At 34.5% G+C, this 18,860-nt stretch overlaps 1 protein-coding gene across 4 annotated transcripts in view; it reads left to right on the top strand.

Moving 5' to 3' along the window:
* The first annotated feature begins 235 nt into the window (after positions 1-235).
* The window catches only part of LOC110032835 (serine/threonine-protein kinase 19), a 46,833-nt gene continuing 28,208 nt past the window's right edge, over positions 236-18,860 (top strand). For 2 of the 4 annotated variants that reach the window (XM_020736598.1, XM_020736597.1), the window contains exons 1-6: positions 237-431; positions 2,635-2,708; positions 3,226-3,303; positions 4,864-4,956; positions 8,343-8,462; positions 9,423-9,494. In XM_020736598.1, the coding sequence (XP_020592257.1) occupies positions 341-431; positions 2,635-2,708; positions 3,226-3,303; positions 4,864-4,956; positions 8,343-8,462; positions 9,423-9,494 (528 nt within the window). In that variant the 5' untranslated portion in view covers positions 237-340. Of the gene's footprint in view, positions 432-2,634; positions 2,709-3,225; positions 3,304-4,505; positions 4,660-4,817; positions 4,957-8,342; positions 8,463-9,422; positions 9,495-18,860 lie in introns of those variants that run through there. The other 2 variants (XM_020736599.1, XM_020736600.1) reach the window with 2 other exon arrangements.

The raw sequence follows: 18,860 nt of genomic DNA, 5'->3' as shown, positions 1-18,860 counted from the left end.
CTGTTATCCGAGCGGTACCGCGGTAATGGCCCGCTCCATTACAACTCCTGTACCGCTAGGTTATAACTCGGTTATAATCGAGCGGGCCGGGCCGACGGGTCACGTTTGAATAAATGTGGTGGGACGGACTGTGCTGATTTCAAGAGCCGATTGGAGGATACCTGGTATCGCTGCGTACTTGGACGTAGGCAAATTTTTTCGCTGCTTAAGTGGTGGCCTCCAATCAAATTTTTTTCCATCAAGTGGCATATATATTGCTTGGGGTGTACATCGTCCCACATCTCTACCTCGTGGGTTTCCTTGGTCGGAAGGAGAGCAATTCATATCTGATCTCGTAATCATGGCGGAACCATCTGTAAAAAAGCGGCCGAGGGGCGAGGAGGAGACTGGCCCTGACGAGAAAGAAGACGACGACGAATCTCCTGTACTAGGTAAGATCACATACAATCATCTATATATCCGCAGAGCTTCGTTTTCCCTATTTTCTACTTCATTTGATCGTATGCTGGATTCTCTACCATAATGCACTTGTTGGATGTATTTTCTAATGGCGACGAAGAATGCCGCTCATGTTGCATGACGCATTCTTCGTTGTGTTAGGACATGGTATTTAACATTGATACGTTGCTTAATAGGCGAAAATATTTTCTTAATGTATTAGTGCTCGGGAAATACCTGATTTCTTTACTGCGCTGATTCGTTTGCATGACAGTTGGAAAGTTCTCTGCCCGGTGAAAAATTTCAAGTGTTTTTCCACTCTTTTGAATGTACTTCCGAGGCTGTGCTCCTTGTGATGAGCCTTGAATTTGTAATTGATCATGGGGAAACACCCCCGTATTATGGTTTAAGTGATGGAGTACATGGTCGCTGGATTTTGTCGAACAGACGACTTCTTTTGGAAATTTTCTAATCTGATGGACAGATTCTATGCTGTTACGGCTTCGATTCTTCTGTAGTTGGCTGCGTGGGTGCTACCTATCTGTAAACAGGCCCAAAGGGCGCTGGCTTCGGTCCTGTCACCGCTTGGGACTCCTGAGCTTGAGTTGATGCGGTTCACATCCAAGTTCAAAGGCAGATCCATCGTTCCACGTAACTTAGTCCAGGATTTTGGTGACAAGATACGCACACTCACAATTATGATTTTGGATCAGTGACAACTGCTTTAACGAAATGGGAAATTTACATACATACCACATAATTCTTATGTATTTACGTATCTAAAGCTCAAAGTTTGATATTTACATTTATAAAACCTTGGGGCGGGCCATAAATCCTTCAATGGAAAGGTGCATTTCACCTTTAAAAAGGTAGCGATGGTGGAACTTTTTATGCAGTGCTAAGGATTTGAGTGGTATGCTTGTAAATGTGAATGTTTAGGTGTTAGATATGTAAATAAATAAGTATTGGGTGGTGTAAATGCCCATAACTAAATAAGCACTGAGGCCAATCTTTTTGATGAGTTAACAATGCTCCCACTCCTTCACCTTTTGGCCCCTCAAGTCTTTCACCCTTGAAGAATACTAGAAACACATCATTCTTGTTTTATAGGATATGATTTTGTGTGCTTATTCTTGTATCCGATTTTGTGCTTTCAATCCAGTCTCCTCCAATCTATGAGCTTGACTTGAGAATACATGAACTGCTAAGGAGTCTCAATTTATTTTGAATGTGGTAACTGTTTTTGAATACGAATTTTCTACAAATATTATTATTCTGGTTTGATATGCTGCTCGTTTATTATTATCGTAGTGAATATCAAATGTTTACCATAGATTTAAATTCATTTCCCTTAAAATACATTCAGTTTCAATACTGTTTATTTTGAAAGATTTACATACCTACGACTCAATTCCTATGTATTTTCATATCTAATACCTAAACTTTCATTTTCACATACATACCACATTGCCTTTGCATGAAAATGTGTATTTCACTTTTTTTTTAAATTTTTTAAATTCAAATGGTGGTATATTTTATGTGATATGAAAGATTTGGGCGGCATAAATCTAAAAAGTAAAATATAGGTGTAAATACAAAAGAATTGTGTGGTATGTGTTTTTTTTTTCCATCAATGAGTGACTTCCAATCCTCAAATATCCGTTCTATTTGGCTAAGGAAATTTCACTATTTATTTTTTTGACTATCAAAATCATCATTGACTGTCTCTTCAATATCATATCTCTAATTTTTGGGGATTAGCATTGATCATTTTTTGTTATTTTTATTCTGTCAAGGGATGCACTTGTTCTTCATTATAGTTTATCTCAGACTTGAACAAAACTCAATTTCCTAGTTTTAGCTCTATTGCTTCTACTGTTAAGCCCTTTCACGACTTTCTGCAACTTCCGAAGAAAAATAACCTTTATTATTTTTATGCTGGTGGTTTTTTATTTTTTGATGTATTTATTCAATGCAACTTTATATTTTTGGAAGAGGGTTCATTGAGTCTTGAAGATATAAATTGTTTTTAAATTTGTTCGTGGTTGAGGTTAAATTGCTATTGTGTTCTCTCCCCCACTAGAACGGATGCTACAATTTTCAAAAGAATGATACAAGTCTTAATTCAGTTTTTCTTTTAAAATGCTTTTTTGTTTTATTTATTTTGTTTTCTTCCTAATTTTCATGTCAATGCAGAAAGAAGCTTAGTATTTAATGACACATTAATAGCGCTCAGAATGATGCATGCTCAATTTCCAAAATTTGAGAAGGTATATTTATTTGTTGTTCTGGTATGTTTATGAAACTTGTATAATCTTTCTCCTAGAAGGATGGCGAAACCTTCCCAATGTTATCCTTCTGTCTGCAATCCTGTACAATCCTCAAACCCAAGATCACGCTGATGGCTTTCACTGCAAGTTTTATCAAAATCCATAGTAATATAACCATTATTTTCAAGAATGTAAACGTATATGATTTTTAATGTTATGCAAAAGTTCATTTTAAAAGTCTATTTATGCTCTTCTTTTTATTAATCAAAACTATCAAACTTATTGTAAATATCACCAACCCATGTCCTTAATTCCTTGTCATCGGAAAACCTGAACATGTTAGACCACAACTTTCTTCTATGCAATCAAAACCAGTTTGAAAAAAAATTGATGCATTGATTGATAAGCATATGATGTTAAAAATTCTTGAAATCATTATGATTTGCATAAGAATGTAATATTTTGCTGTTGTATTTGACTTTGTAATGTTTTTACTTATAAATCCTTTAATTTGCAGGTTGCACGTCCTTTTATTTTACAATCACAGTTATATAGTAGCGTAAAGGATAGGACACAAGTAGATAGAGACTTGGAGGTCAGTTCTTTCCTGAATTCTTTGCATCAAGAAGCTAACTTCAAATGCATTTTTTTAAAATTTTATGTCAAACAAACAGATTTCTCTGACTAGCAGAATTAGCTTTTGACAATTCCGTTCAACTTTATAAACTAGGAGAATAAATTTTAGATTAAGTCTCAATCTCAGAAGTGTAGCAAATAAAAATTTATCAGAGTAGAATTTTGAAATTTGAGGTATTTCTGATGGGACCAATTTGCCCAATACGTTGTTAACTTGGCCTGACTAATTGACTATTGTCCAATAACATTGGGTGTAGTTTTAAATTGCACCTATCGAGCATTGACTAACAATTTTGTGTGCTATCTCTAACCATAGTTACTTTTAATTGTAAGCATGCTTTACTTTCCGTGTACAATCTTTATATGAAATACATCATGCTATAAAACATTGCATAACATGTATTGTTCAAATTATTACATATATGTACATTTTCTAAAGAATCTACATGAGGAACTTATACATTAATTTTGAAATTAATATGACTGTCACCTTGGTTGAACATGATAATAGAAGACTCAAAAATGCAGCTTTCTGTATACATTGTAATCAACCTGATTTAAGCATTACAAATGTAGCAAGGATAAAAAAATCTCTTTTCATGTTAATTTTTATTGTTAATAAAAGACATCTCTCTTACCGTGCACATTATTCATTATGGGACTTCTTTTTGTTCTAGTTTGGTGGATTGATGTTTGCAAAGTCTTGCTTTGAATATTTTTTACTTGAAGCAAAGAAATGGTCTGATTGTTATTCTTAGGTTCCACATGATTAAAGTGGTTAGATTGAACTTAGCATGATATACTATCCTTTTTTCCTGGGAAGAAATGTCTTTCTATTTGCCTGTTTGTGCTTGGACATACATACGACACAGTTCTTATGTATTTACATATCTAACACCTAAAGTTTGATATTTACACTTCCAGCACTTTGGTGTCATAAACATTAGCATGAAAATGTGTATTTCACTTTTAAAAAGGAAGTGATGGTGGTATTTTTGATGAGATGTTAAATATTTGTGTGGTTTGCATAAAAATATGAATATTTAGTTGTTAGATATGTAAATACATAAGAATTGTGTGGTTTGTATGTTAATGCCCCAATCATTTTTAGTTCTGATTAATAAAACATTCTGTTAGCTTAGTACTTCATTGTGTGTGTAGGCATAGTGGCAACTGCTAGTTTGCCCTTGTCATGATTGGGAGATCACAGATTTGAATGTGGAAATTGGTTGCACAAGTCATCCTTTCCCTGTCCTTCGGGGCCTGTTATAATGGCAGGAGCTTTTGCACTAGTGTTGGGAGCCTCATGCGCTAGGTGTGTGGCTATTCTGGTATTTTAAGGGGTGGCTTGCCTATAATTTATTTATTTATTTTTGTTTATCATGTAATTTACTTAAAACTTGCTAATTTGACATTCATGGCTAAGTTGGAGCGCATGCACAATAGAAGTATTATAATTGTTGATCCTTGCAGCACCCAATTATTGCATCATGGAGCTCTATTTTTTTTCCTCTTACAGTCATTGAAGAAGGAGAAAGTTCTGCGGCTGTTCAAACTAAATACAGGCCAGGATGACCATGCAATAATGTTTTTTGAAGATTATGTAAACCAGGTAAAATTTTTTGTCCTTCTAAATTACAATGTCACCATCTATGCAGAAGGAAATATATGCACTAGAGATCTTAGGTGCGCCATGTTCTGTTATCATGAACCTACTTTTGGAATATCTCATATTTGATATACTGAAATGCGTCCTTTCTCAGTGTTTTTTAATAATACTTCATTTTTCCTTATTTAAGAGCTTTTGTTTGTTAATTTCTTCATGTTGCTCTTAATTAGTTCTATAGTTTTGTGCTTCTGTGTACCATACAAATTATGGCTGGTGACTTACTGGAAACTTTAGATTTGCATTATAAAGAAGCAAATGATTCCCATTAAAATGGTTTTGTTGCTTTTTAGGTGTTGGAAGGAATTCGTTAGTTGAGAATTCTAGGCCCTACCCGCTATAATACTTCAAGTTTTATGTGCTATTATTTTTTCTCAATGAAGAAAGTTAAGCTCTATGGCCTATATGTGTTTTTAAATCCATTTAATTCGTTTGTTTATTCAAATGAAAAAAGTTCCCTTCATCATGCCCATTAGGGGTGTTGCGGCACAAGGGAACCTAAGATGTGGATGAATTGGCCTGTATTGGGCTATGGTGTGACACTGAGGGTGGTTTTAGATGAGATCACCGAGGTATTATGGATAAGTCAAGGTTGACACTAGGTGAATTAAGAGATTAAAATGCAAGTTAAGATTTCTTTTTGTTTGGGAAGATTTACATACTTACCACTCCATTCTTGTGTATTTACATATGTAACTCTAAATTTCAATTTTTACATATATGCCACCTTACCTATGCCTAAAAAGTTATATTTCACTTTTTAAAAGTTAACATAGTGATATTTTTGATGTGGCATTAAAGATTTGGATGGTATATATTTAAAAATCTAAGTTTAGGTGCTAGATGTACAACAACAACATCTGCAAGCCTTTATCCCAGTAAGTGAGGTCGGCTATATGAATCTTTTTTCTCCATGGCTATTGGGTGCCATATTTTCATTTAATTCTAATAAATTAAGATCATTTTTTATATAATATGCCCAAGTATTTTTAAGTCTATTTTTGTCTTTCGTAACATAAGTCAAATCTGAAGCATCTACTCTCTTAACCGGACATCAGATGATCAACGTTTAATGTGACCAAACTATCTAAGACAACTCTCTCTAATATTGTTCCCCACTGGAGCTACACCAACCCTATCACAATTATATTCTTTTGCATTTTGTCTCTAAGTGTCTAGCTACTCATCCACCTAAGCATTCTCATCTCGGCAACACTTAACTTTATTTTATGCTTCTCCTTTAAAGACCAACATTCTGTGCCTTATAGGTATCGCCACCATCTTATAAAACTTTCCTTTCAATCCAAACAATACTTTTCTCACACACTAGGCCTGATGCATCTCTCCACTTCAACCAACCAACGTGAATTTTACTAATAACGTTTGCATCTATATCACCATCACTTTGAACAATTGATCTGAGATTTATAAAACGTCCACACGTTTTAAAGATTTGATCACTTATAGTTACGACTCTACCAGTAGAGCTACTACTCCTAAAATTACATTCCATGCATTCAATTTTAGTTCTACTAAAATGAAGGCCTTTAGACTCAAATGTAACCCTCCATAATTCAAGTTTTTTCTGGGCTTTTTCTCTCGTTTTATCCACGAGAAGAATATCATTTTATCCACAAGAAGGATATCATCAGCAAAAAGCATACACCAAGGTGCATCCTCCTATAAATGTCCACTAAGAGCATCCATAACTAAAGCAAAAAGATGCGGGCTTAAAGTCGTTCCCTGATGTAATCCAATTGGTCAATCCTCCTTTTGCTCGAACACAAGTAATAACTCTAGTATACATATCTTTAAAGACTTGAATATAAGTCATATTAGCACCTTTCTTATCCAGAACTCTTCAAAGGACTTCTTTTGGAACCTTATCATAAGTTTTTTCTAAATCGATAAAAATCATATGTAAATCTTCATTATTCTCTCTATATTTCTCCATCAAACCTCTCGATGAATGTATAGCTTTCATAGTAGACTCGCTCGACATAAAGCCAAACTGATATGAGAAATTTTTTTGGCACATCTTAACCTATGTTCGATTACCCTCTCCCATAATTTTAAAGTATGACACATCAACTTAATTACTCTATAATTTCCGTGCTGTTGTGGATCTCCTTTATTCTTAAAAAGGGACCAAAATACTCTTCCTTCACTCTTAGGCATCTTTTATTTTTTTAAATAATATTAAGGAGTTTAGCATGTCAAGAAGCTCCCAATTCTCCTAAATATTTTCACACTTCAATTGGGATATCATCATATTCTACTGATTTTTCATTCTTTGTTTTCTTTAAATCTTCCTTAACTTTCTTTTACTAATGCAATGGTAAAAATAAAACATTTTATTATTATTAACGATATTAAGATCACTAAGGTTGATCATATTTTCAGAAACTTTATTGAAAATTTTATCAAAATAGCTTACCCACATATATTGAATATCTTCCTCTAAGAAAAATATTTTTTGATTTTCATCTTTAATACACTTTACTTGAGTTAATTCTTTACTTTTCTTTTCTATTTGTTTGACTAGTTTATACATATATATTTTCACCCTCTTTAGTATCTAATATATTATAAAGATTACTAAAAGTAGAATTTTTAGCGTCACCAATTGTTCTCTTAAACTCTCTACGGGCCACCTTATATTTTTTCCATTTCCTTGTGCTTTTACATTTGAACAAATCTTTCCTTGCACATTATTTTTCCACCACCAAATATTTATATTTATAGAAACTTTTCATTTAGATTCTCCAAGTATATCTTTTGTCACTTGTTTAATAGTGTTGGTTACTTTATCCCATATATAATTTGCTTCTTAGGGTGTTAGAATATAAATACTAAAAGTTTAAACGTCCCGTCGCCGCTTTTTTGTCTTTTGAGCTGCGTTGATTTATTTGAAAAATTCTTCTGGTTAATTTTTTTTCTCTTCAAAATTGCTAACGAAAGCGAATTTGCATGGAGCCTATTAATGTTTAATTGTATGAATATTAGCTATGGAAGGATGCTCCATTTAGATTTTTTATGCTTCATAGTTACTTCTTTTATTTTCTAGTTCATTGACTAGCATAAAGGGTTATGTTGATTCATGAAATTTAAAACGTTTAACTTGCTTTGCAAAGCTGGTTCTACGAGGTAAAAAGTTATGAAGCAGTGTCTTTCATTTTAAATTTATTATCATTTTGTTTTAACTTTGAAATTATTTGGTTTTTAATGCTACTTTCCTGTTTGGTGCAACTGAATAAAAATGTCTTATGTAAGACATTGTTCATGAAGATTGGAGGTTTATGATTAGCATTTATTGTGATGTTTTTATATAGATGGATTTTGCAGTGAAGAAGTTAGGTGCCAGAAATCAACATGATATGGAAGTTTTTGAGTGGTTCAAAGTACATGTAATTGAATCCAAGCTGGATGTGAGCATAGATCATCAGGAGTTGGTTAGTTATCTCTTTTCTGTTTATGATTAACTTTGCTAATTCAGCGTGTTGGGTCCTTTAATCATGTGTTATTAGTATTGAACTCTATCCCAAATTTCTTATTAATTGAAAATGGGCCACAAGATTAGCTACAGAGTTAGCGAATGTTATTTAAAGAGGATCACAAGCTAGACCCAAATCATTGATATTTGATCATATATTATATTTCAAAATTCTCTAATTGATCCATCGTAATTTAAAGTATCTAAATGCTAAAATTCATTTTGTGTTTGATTTTGTTCCTTGTTAAAACATATTTTTATGTTGGGGTTTTTACATATGGAGAGATATCCAAACTGTGCAATTTACATCTTAAGATCCCAAAACTTTTAATCTACGCCTGAAGGACTAGCGTCCTCCAACAGCATCTTCTGTAAGCTTTTCGCCAACCTGATGGAGGTCAAAAAGTGAATGTTTCATACCATCAAAATATATCAGACTATAAAATTGATGGTGCTACCATTTTACACAACCTACTTCATGCCCTATAGTATGAGTTATAACTGCTGCTATGATTATTCTGCATGAATGCGTTAACCAAGGTGTTATCAACTGATATTTGTTGACAGGAAACTTATGAGTCTTCTAAGTGCAAGACAGAACATTTTTCTTGAGATCATATTACTTACGAAAAAAATTGTAAAAATCTCTCTCTTTCAAGTTTTGAAGTTTTTTCTATATATTCTGTTAGGGCTGACTGCCTATTGAGTCTGTGGTTAATCGTACTAGATTTTCCATTATCAGGGTTGTAGGTGTTTAATCTAAAACATACCACACTGCTACACAGAAAGTATAGGATTTCAGTTTTTTTGTATGGGATCCCCCAATTCAGTTTGATCACAGTGGTTTTCAACCATTTCGTTTGCTAAAATGATTATTACTATTGTGTTTGACATTTTTCTATTCTTTTTTGCACTATAGTTCATATTGTTGTCAGCTGGAGGCGATGTGACAGATGAGGATATAACACTTCTAATCAATGCTGGTCTTCTTGTAAGTAATGCTTAAAGTCCAACTCATTATAGCCGGGATTTTTATTCATGTTTTAGAAAAAATGGTCATTTACATACATACCACTCAATTCCTATGTACTTACATATCTAACACCTAAACTTCACTTTTTACATTTATACCACCCAAATTTTTTCTGTCATATCAAAGTGTACCCCCATTTCAATTTCTAAAGAGTGAAATACATCTTTTCATGCATAGGTGTTAGATATGTAAATACATAGGACTTGAGGTATGTATGTAAATCTTTCTAAAAATAATGGTAAGCTAAATTTGTATTTCGTGGTATCGGGTCTGCTTGATGGTACTATAGATGAATTCTGGCATGACTTAATTTGACCATTTTCAGCACAATTAGATCAATTAATTTTCTAGTTCTTTATCGGTGCAAGGAAATGTTGAGGAGATATATATGTGGGTAATTTATTATACAGTGTGATATTGCATATTTAGATTTGATTATCTAAACCCCTCAATGACTGATTTTCTTATCTCGGTGAGAAGCTATTACAATGGTAAGGGGCTATGGGATACATTTTAATTATCAAATAACCAATTTTGTATACGAATGATAAGTGATCGGCCAAGAAGAAATTATGTCAATGTTCCAATTTGCGTGCATTTTTTTGGTTGTTACTTTGTTATGTTCACTTTGCCATGGTAAGTGTTGGATTTTTTAGAAAGATCATATTTTTAGTATCTACTATTATTAGTATTTTCTATTTTTAGGATTCATAATTATTGGTATGTCATTGATTTTCTTCTTTTATTATGGAGAATTATGACTGATTTTATAGCTCTCCTAATGTGGAAGTTATCTCTTTCTATTTATCTTGTAATCATTTTCTACGAAATTGAGAAGAAATAATTATTTTTGTTCTTCGAAAACCTACATGGTATCAAAGCCTGATTATCCCTTTGAAGCTGCATCGAATACAACCAATCATTTGCGGGTTTCGCTTGCGAGAGCCTTTGCATCGCACCACTTCTGCTCCTCCCCGGGTTTGCTCGATACCATCGCCTTCGTGACTAACCCCTTTGTGATATAATTGCAGTCAAATGACTGGGCAACAGAGTTCAGAGACCCTTCTCCTCGAGATATAGTTGCGATTAGAGCCAACATGGAATGCAACAACTGGATCGCGGCTTCATCTCCTTGCAATACAGTCGCAATTAGAGCCCACAGGGAAGGCAACAACTAAAGCACGAAATTTGAGGGATTTGGATATGCTTTTGCTCGGTTTTGACATCGCATCTTTCTCACGATCCCGTCGTCAAGCTTCTACACTTACCATGACATAAAAGATTTCAACTACTACTTCTTGTTGCTCTACTTTGATGTCGGAAGTGCTTCTCAACGCAAGGCTTCTTTCTAACAAATACTATCGCCACACCTTTGCATTCTTCTCTTTCTCTTCCGCTTTTTTGTTTTTCGGTGACGACTTCTTCTCCGTTTGTCTTTCTCGGTCTTCGACGCTATTGAAATTTGTAATTTTAGAAAAGAGATTTGTTTTAATTTCTCTTCTAGTTTTCACGAAGAATGCTTCCATTCCTAAGTGTTGTGAACTGATAATCAAATTAAATCGGAAGTAGACCCATCAAATACTTAAATTGTTTAAAACCCTTAGGCTTCTCTGCTGGAGCCATCTCTGCCAACTTCACCTCTACTCAACTTTAAGCATCGAAATATTTCGCAGCCGAGATTGACTCAGATTTTCAAACTTACTCTATTCTCTCCTCTGATGATGTCATATAAATAGGCAATGATTGACATCCAAAGAAATTCTACTATTTTTACGGGTTCCAATAATTCCAAAATCCATTTACCCTACCCATGGCGGTGCAAGCATTATAAAAAAATCATGACATACGAATGAAACATGTTGGAAGATTCATGATAAACACATAAATTGGAAACTAAAATCTAAACTTAAAAGTTGGGCCTATTAAGTTATTACTGATGAAACTAAGTGTTTCTACCAATTGAGATGCAATATCTTTCACTAAGGAGCAATTGGAGCACCTCCACAAGTTATTTCATTCCCTAAAACTATCACTGACTCAATCTTGCTCCTCAGTACAGAAGGACAACTCTTTAGTCACTGTATTGTTATTTGTTAGCCTTAGTTTTATCCAATTTTGGATAATTTATTTGGTGCATCTGATCATATGCCTGGTTCTACATTATTCACACCTTATAGACCTTGTGCAGATAATAAAATGATCAGTTGTTTTCAAAGATTTATATTATGCTATGACATTATAGGTTAGACCATCTAGTTTCTAGTATTAAAAATTTTTGTTTCCCAATTTATTTTAAAATAAAAATTTGTCATCTTTATAATGTGAACTTTGTCAAACATCATCGTGCATCTTTTTCTTCCCAAATTTACAAACCAACTACATATTTTGCTCTGATTCAAACTGATATTTGGGGTCCTTATAAATATCTTACACACTCTTGAAAAAAAATTATTTGTTACGTTTATTGATGGTCACACAAAATTTAGTTGTATTTAATGAAAAAAAATCTGAAGTGGAAACAATTTTAAAAATTTTTTACACCATGATACAAACAAAATTTTTAAAAACTATTTAAATATTACAAAGTGATAATGCCCGAGAGCATTTCAAAAATGTTTTGGGTCAATTTTTTCTGTAAGAAGGAATACTTATTCAAAGCTCGTGTTAATACCTCTCAATAAAACTTATTGGAAGTATCTTGAGCATTGTTATTTACAAATCATAATCCAAAAGATCTTTGGGGTGAAGCTGTTCTTATTACTACATTTCTCATTAATAAAACACTCAATAAAGTTTTGAACTTTGGAACACATTTTGATGTTTTTTTTTAAAATTAACCCAACAAATCGACTTTCTTCTGGTTTACATTTAAAGATTTTTGGGTGTACTGCATTTATTCGTATTCATAGCCACAATCAAGAAAAACTTGAACATCGAGCCATAAGATATGTGTTTGTTGGTTATGCTCCTACCTAAAAGGGTATAAATTTTTTGATCATTTTTCTAAAGAAATGCTTCTTTCCATGGATGTCACTTTTTTTAGTTACACTCCTTTTTTTATCTCATCTTTCAGAGGGGGAGGGACAAAACATTGATTTGAATGCTAGTTTGCAGGACTTTCTTCAAACCGAAGACTCACAAAATAAAATCCCCCCCCACCCCCCCCCACATAAAAAGTTCCAAGCTATATTATATCAGAAGAAAGCGAGTCGAGTTTTGTTAGATATTGAAGAAGATTTATATCTTCCTTAAATGCCATCTCATGATGCTCATAATCGTATAACAACTAACAAAAAGGAGACAAAAAAACTACGACTTTGGTACTATTTGACATTATCTACTCGCGACAAATGACAACTCAAAAAAAAAAAAAGTAAATTTGTTGCTTGCCCAAAATCCATGAATTGTTCGGGTAATGTCCTCATGGAGCCTTTAGCCCATGATCAATCAATTTCATCTTAGTGTTCCGATTTTCTTAGTCCTGAACCTGAGTCTAGCCCTAATTCAAAATCTAATGATTTCAATCATCCCATTTCTGCTTGTAAGGGAGAGAGGTCTTGAACCAAACACTCATTTCATTGTGTCATATGAAAATCTCTCACATATTTTTTAGACTTTTACCGCATATATGTGTTATATGGAGATTCTTAATGTTGTGCAGAATTCTCTGAAAGTTCCTAAGTACTAAGTGGAAGGAGGTTGTCTTCGAGGAGATGAAAGCTATAAAAAAGGCGGCTTTTGAGAATTGGTTGATCTATTTAGAGGGAAGAATATTATATGTAGAAAATTGATTTGGAGAGGAACAATTCTATTGATATCTATTATTCACATGTAGAGTACATATATACAAAAAAAATAATCCCTGCTAATTTACCAACTTACCAAATATATTTAACCTAAATTAGGAAAGGAAATAATTCTGAAATAAAAAATAAAATAACTTAGAATAGAAGGAAATAAACTAATCAAGAGTTTCCTAAGTTGTCTCTATCAAATCCTTCAGCTTCTAGATTTCTATACTACCCTTAAGCTGGGTCATAGATGTTGTAGTGACCAAACTTGGTATTGAACTCTGAGAATGTGTTTAAAGGAAAAGCTTTTGTGAAGACATCAACAACTTGTTGGTGTGTCGAGATGTAAACTTCAGTATGCTTGGTCCATCCATGATGCATAGGATTCTTGGCAATAATATTGGCAATAATGATAGTTGTTTGACTATCACAAACTATCTGTATAGATCTACTGGGGGTACATCCAAGTTTCCTTAACAATTTCTTCATCTAGATCCCTTTGTAGATTCCCAAGGCGAGTGCTTTATACTCTGATTTTGCACTGCTTCCAGAAAAAAGTGCTTGCTTCTTACTTCTTCGTATCACCAAATTTTCTTATACATAGGAGCAATAACCTATGGTGGATTTTCTATCATTAAGCTCCTTAGTACAACTAACATCAGTGTAGACTTCCACCTTTTTGTTCCTTGTTTTCTCAAAAATTAATCTAGAACTAAAAGTCTTCTTGAGAAACTTCATAATTTTGTACTCCATCTCTAAGTGCTCTTCATTTGGGCTATTCATGTGTCGGTTTACAATACTGATAATGGTTGGGATCCATTGGAGTATCAGCAGGATTGCATCCAATCATTCTTGTCTCTTTTGGTAGATCTAAGATGTATTTCCTTTGTGATATAATTATGCATTTCTTTGACCTTGCTACCTCCATACCTCGAAAATATCTCATGGTTTCTAAGTTCTTGATTTCAAATTCTATGGCAAGTACTTCTTTGATCTTGAGAATCTCTCTTTTATTAACACGGTAATAATCATATCATCCACCTATATGATTAGTGCAACAATCATATCGCCCTAACTGTACTTTACAAACATAGAGTATGATCAGTTTGACTTGAGAATACTCATTAGATCTTAGAGTTTTGACAAACTTTTTAAACCATACTCTTGATGATTGTTTAAGCCCATAGAGAGATTGGCTGAGTTGAATGCTATGTGTTTGTTGTAATCATTCTCAAGTCTCGGTGGTATTTTCATATGAACATCTTCTAGTTCTCATTTAGAAATATATTTTTATATCAAGTTGATGCAGTCCTCATTCCTTGTTAACTGCTACCAAAAGGAGAACTCTAATATTGTTAAGTTTGACAACTAGTGCGAAGTTATCCTGATAATCGATCCCATATGCATGAGTGAAATCTTTAACAACAAGTCTAGCTTTGAATCTCTCAATACCTTCATCAGCTTTGTATTTGATGTTGAACACCTATTTCCACCCAACCAATTTCTTATCCTGAGGGAGTTTAGTTAGAATCCATGTACCATTATGCTTGAGTGCTTGAAACTCCTCTTCAACTGCTTTCCACCATTCTAGATTTTCAAGGGCTTCATAGATAGATTTAGGAATTTGCATACTATCAATGTTATAAACAAAAGTTTTTGTAGGATGAGGATAACTTCCCAAAAGCTACATAATTCTGAATTAGATAACATCAAAAGACGAAAGGGATAACTCATGAGTACTAGACTCCTTACTCGAAATTTCAGGTGAATGTGGACTCGGGTTTTGGTTTGAAAAGTTCTATCCTTTCAAGTTATCTTTCACCTACTTAAGGATTTTCTTTCTCTTTATGTACTCACGAAATTCTTTGTTCTAGGCTTCAGGTTGGGTTGGTTGGGCACCTCAATCAGAATAGGAGGGCTAGGTGAAGTAGGTGGTGATGTCCTATATGTGTCATTAAGTGCATCCTAACATTGATGTTAATTTACACTCTCACTACATATCGGATTTGGCATAGTAGGATTGTTTTTCAAAAAAAATATGGCATCCGTGGAGTTGTAGCATTTTCTGCTACCAGGAGAGTAGCACTCATACCAATTTTTGTTGGTGTCATACTCAAGAAAATACATTTGGTAGATTTAGGGTCAAGTTTTGTGCGATTTTGAGAATGACTGTGAACAAATGATGCACATCTAAAAAATTTTAGTGGTATAGTTGAAGAGAAGGCTTTGATATGAGGATAAGTTACTATCGAAACCCGTAGAGATGTTTTGAAGTAGCTGAGTAGACATTCGGACAATAAGTTATGTTGCAATAAGAACTGCTTTCTTCAAAAAATATTTAGAAACTTGATGAGACATCATAATTTAGTCGGATACCTTAATGAGATATTTGTTATTGCTCTCAACTATCATATTTTACTGTGGGGTATCAATACATGAAACTCACATGAATTATTTTATTTTTTGAAGGATAAATCCAATGGAGTTGAAATATTCATTTTTTTATCAGTTTTGAGGATCTGAAATTTACATTAGAATTGAGTTTAAAACATGTCATAGAAGGTTTGGAAGATTTGAATTATTTCAGATATCTCTTTCATTAGGAATACCCAAGTGGTTCTAATGTGGCGTCAATATATGAGATAAATCATCTTACCCTACTAGCGTTTTCACCTTTGAAGGTCCCCAAATATCTCTGTAGATAATGATAAAAGGGTGTGAGGGTTTGTATTGGGTTAAAAGATAACTATTTCTAGCTTGTTTGATAAGTTGACAAATCCCACATCGATAAAAATTAGGTTTTTTTATGGATAAACAAATGATGATATAACTTAACAACATAATTGAAATTAGGATGACCCAAGTGACAATGTCATAAGAAGACTTGATTTTCAACAAACATTGACTTAACGGAAAATGAAGCTGAATCATTTGTGTTTAGAGAGACTTTTTTTGAGCATGTATAAACCTTGATGCTTTTCAACACTATCAATCACCTTTTCTAACTCCACCTGAAATTCACAAGAGTATGCAAGTAATTTAGTTATGCATTTTTTATCATAACTTACTAATTGAAATCAATCCGCAGTCCAACTGTGGAACATATAAAACTAAGGAAAAAGTAATATTCAGAGAGAGCTCCACATTTCCTTTCCCAACAATGTTTGAGTTTGATCCATTTACTCATTAATTTGATGTAAAAGCCTCTGTTGACCTCATTTTTAGTGAGGTCTAGTTTTCTTTTTAGGGTTTAGGGTATAGCCTTAGGGTTCTCCCTTTAACTATCTTAGAGCCTTAGAAATGAGACCCACCTCATTTTAGAAATCCAACCTACTTCTTTACCCCTTTGGAGTTTTGCATGTGTGGTATCGGTCTCTAGCACTTAGGAGGTTGAAACCAATATGAGGAGTCCCTATAGGACCATTAAGCTCTAGGGTTCCTCATTCACAATTTACATATTCACGTGCACGAACTTCGTAGTTTGAACAATCGACACATTCGTTTTCCACAATTCGTATCGCTTGCGTCGTTATTCATTGAAAACTTGAATAAAATTTTTGAAACGATCGATCAAGAGCCAGAATTTTGACGAAAACCGAATTTGACACGTTCTTTTGACTCGATCATCTGCGAGATTACCCAAATGACATCGGATAACGAAACAGATTGCGTCGTCGCGTCTGAAATGTCGAAATTACCTAGAAACCCATTTTGCTAGGACGCCTCGCATGCATAAATTGCACGAAATTTGATATTTTTCAAATAAAAAAAAGAAAATAATCCTTATTTTAAAATTCCTAAATCCCTAAACCAAACTCACCGATCATCTGTGAGGTTACCCAAACGACATCGGATGACGAAACGGATTGCGTCGTCGCGTCCGAAATGTCGAAATTACCTAGGGACCCATTTTGCTAGGACGCCTCGCATGCATAAATTGCACGAAATTTGATACTTTTTAAATAAAAAAAAGAAAAAAAAAATCCTTATTTCAAAATTCCTAAATCCCTAAACCAAACTCACGCACACTACCCAAGTCGAGCCCTAATCTCTTCAGCCGAGAGCCCTCCCTTCGATCGAACCAGCATGTGCCCTACTTCTCAGGTTCGGCCTAATCGCTGTCCTAGCCGAGCTTCATTCCTCGCAGTCGAGCTCCATTCTTCCAGCGAAGGTTCGCTCGAGGTCCCCTCTCCCCCGTGCTCTGGTAAAGCTTTTCCCTGTCGCCTGCCGCTTTGCCTAAAGCTTCTTCCCCATGCCCTGCGAAAAGCTTCCATTTCGCCACGCTCCCTGTAGCCTCTGCTGCCACTCCCTTTGCACTGTCCCTACTTGCCATTGCACCCTTGTCGCCACTCTCACCCATTGCCTTCAAGCTTCGATTCACCTCAGGTAAGTATAGGTGTTTTCTCCTCCCTATTTGCCTATAAAAACCCCATATGGAGGGGTTCTTTAGGGTTGGACGAAACTCTGGGGAGGTGCTGCCGGATTTGTGGTTTGCTTGAGCTCCTTATTTGCTCGACATTTTGGCTGGGTTTCTCGACCTACCTGCTGGTTCACTCGGTACTCTTGCTTGGTTATTTGTTTCACCACTGAGGTATAAACCCTTTGCTTAATGTCTTGGCATGCTTGTTTGTTGGAAGTTCTTTTTGTGGCAAGGTTTAACTAGCCAGCCTATTAGCATCTCTTTTCCCTCCCTTATTGTTACAAGCTCTACAATCTCTCGTTTTATTGAAAATGGCATCAAATACATATGGTTTTGGTATTGGATTTTAGGTGGAGGTTTTGAATGACATGCTATACCTTCCTTTTACTAAAACTTCTTTGGGCTTAATGTGTTTCACTTGGAGGATTCAGGGCCAGTTTGGAGACCTTATACTCTCTTTGCTTCTATATTTCTTGTAGCCACATTGCCTTGACTTGAGAGGCTCATTCTATGGTGAGAAGTTGAGGTAAAACGTATTTTTGATGTGATCAAAAGGATTTGGTGGCTTGTTTTACAAAATCTGAGATTTTCCCATGCTTTTTTTGCAAAACCTGAGAAATGTGGTTGCTCGTTTTACAAAATCTGAAGTTTTTTCTTTGCTTATAAAAAAAGATCTGAAAGGTGTGGGTGTATATGATGGAGGTAGAAAAGCCATGCTTATTTGTATACCACATTTAATCTTGCCGCATGCTTATTATGCTTCCAGAAAAAAGAAGACATGGGGGTGTATATGATAGAGGTGGAAAAGTATGTTATAGGCTGCTCGTTATGCGTCTACATGCTGCTTAGCTTGCTAAGCATGCGGTTTCCTGTACCCCGAGGGCATTTTTCTTGGCAGGATTGGTTTGCTTAATTCGATTGCAGCATATGTATGCTGATAATAAATTTGTTATTCTCATGACGAATGTGTCTAAGGTGCAAAATAAATCGGGGACAATTACATATAGATCACCAGAAACTTGCTATTTACATTTCTAACACCTGATCTTTCGGGATACATAAAAAAAAAGGTGTTATCACATTTTAAGGAAAGCTACACTCCATATTTCTTAT

The sequence above is a fragment of the Phalaenopsis equestris genome, unplaced genomic scaffold, assembly GCF_001263595.1.
Source record: "Phalaenopsis equestris unplaced genomic scaffold, ASM126359v1 Scaffold001036, whole genome shotgun sequence".
Taxonomy (NCBI): domain Eukaryota; kingdom Viridiplantae; phylum Streptophyta; class Magnoliopsida; order Asparagales; family Orchidaceae; genus Phalaenopsis; species Phalaenopsis equestris.
The sequence above is the reverse complement of the archived record's forward strand: the minus strand, read 5'-3'. Positions and strand labels throughout refer to the sequence as shown.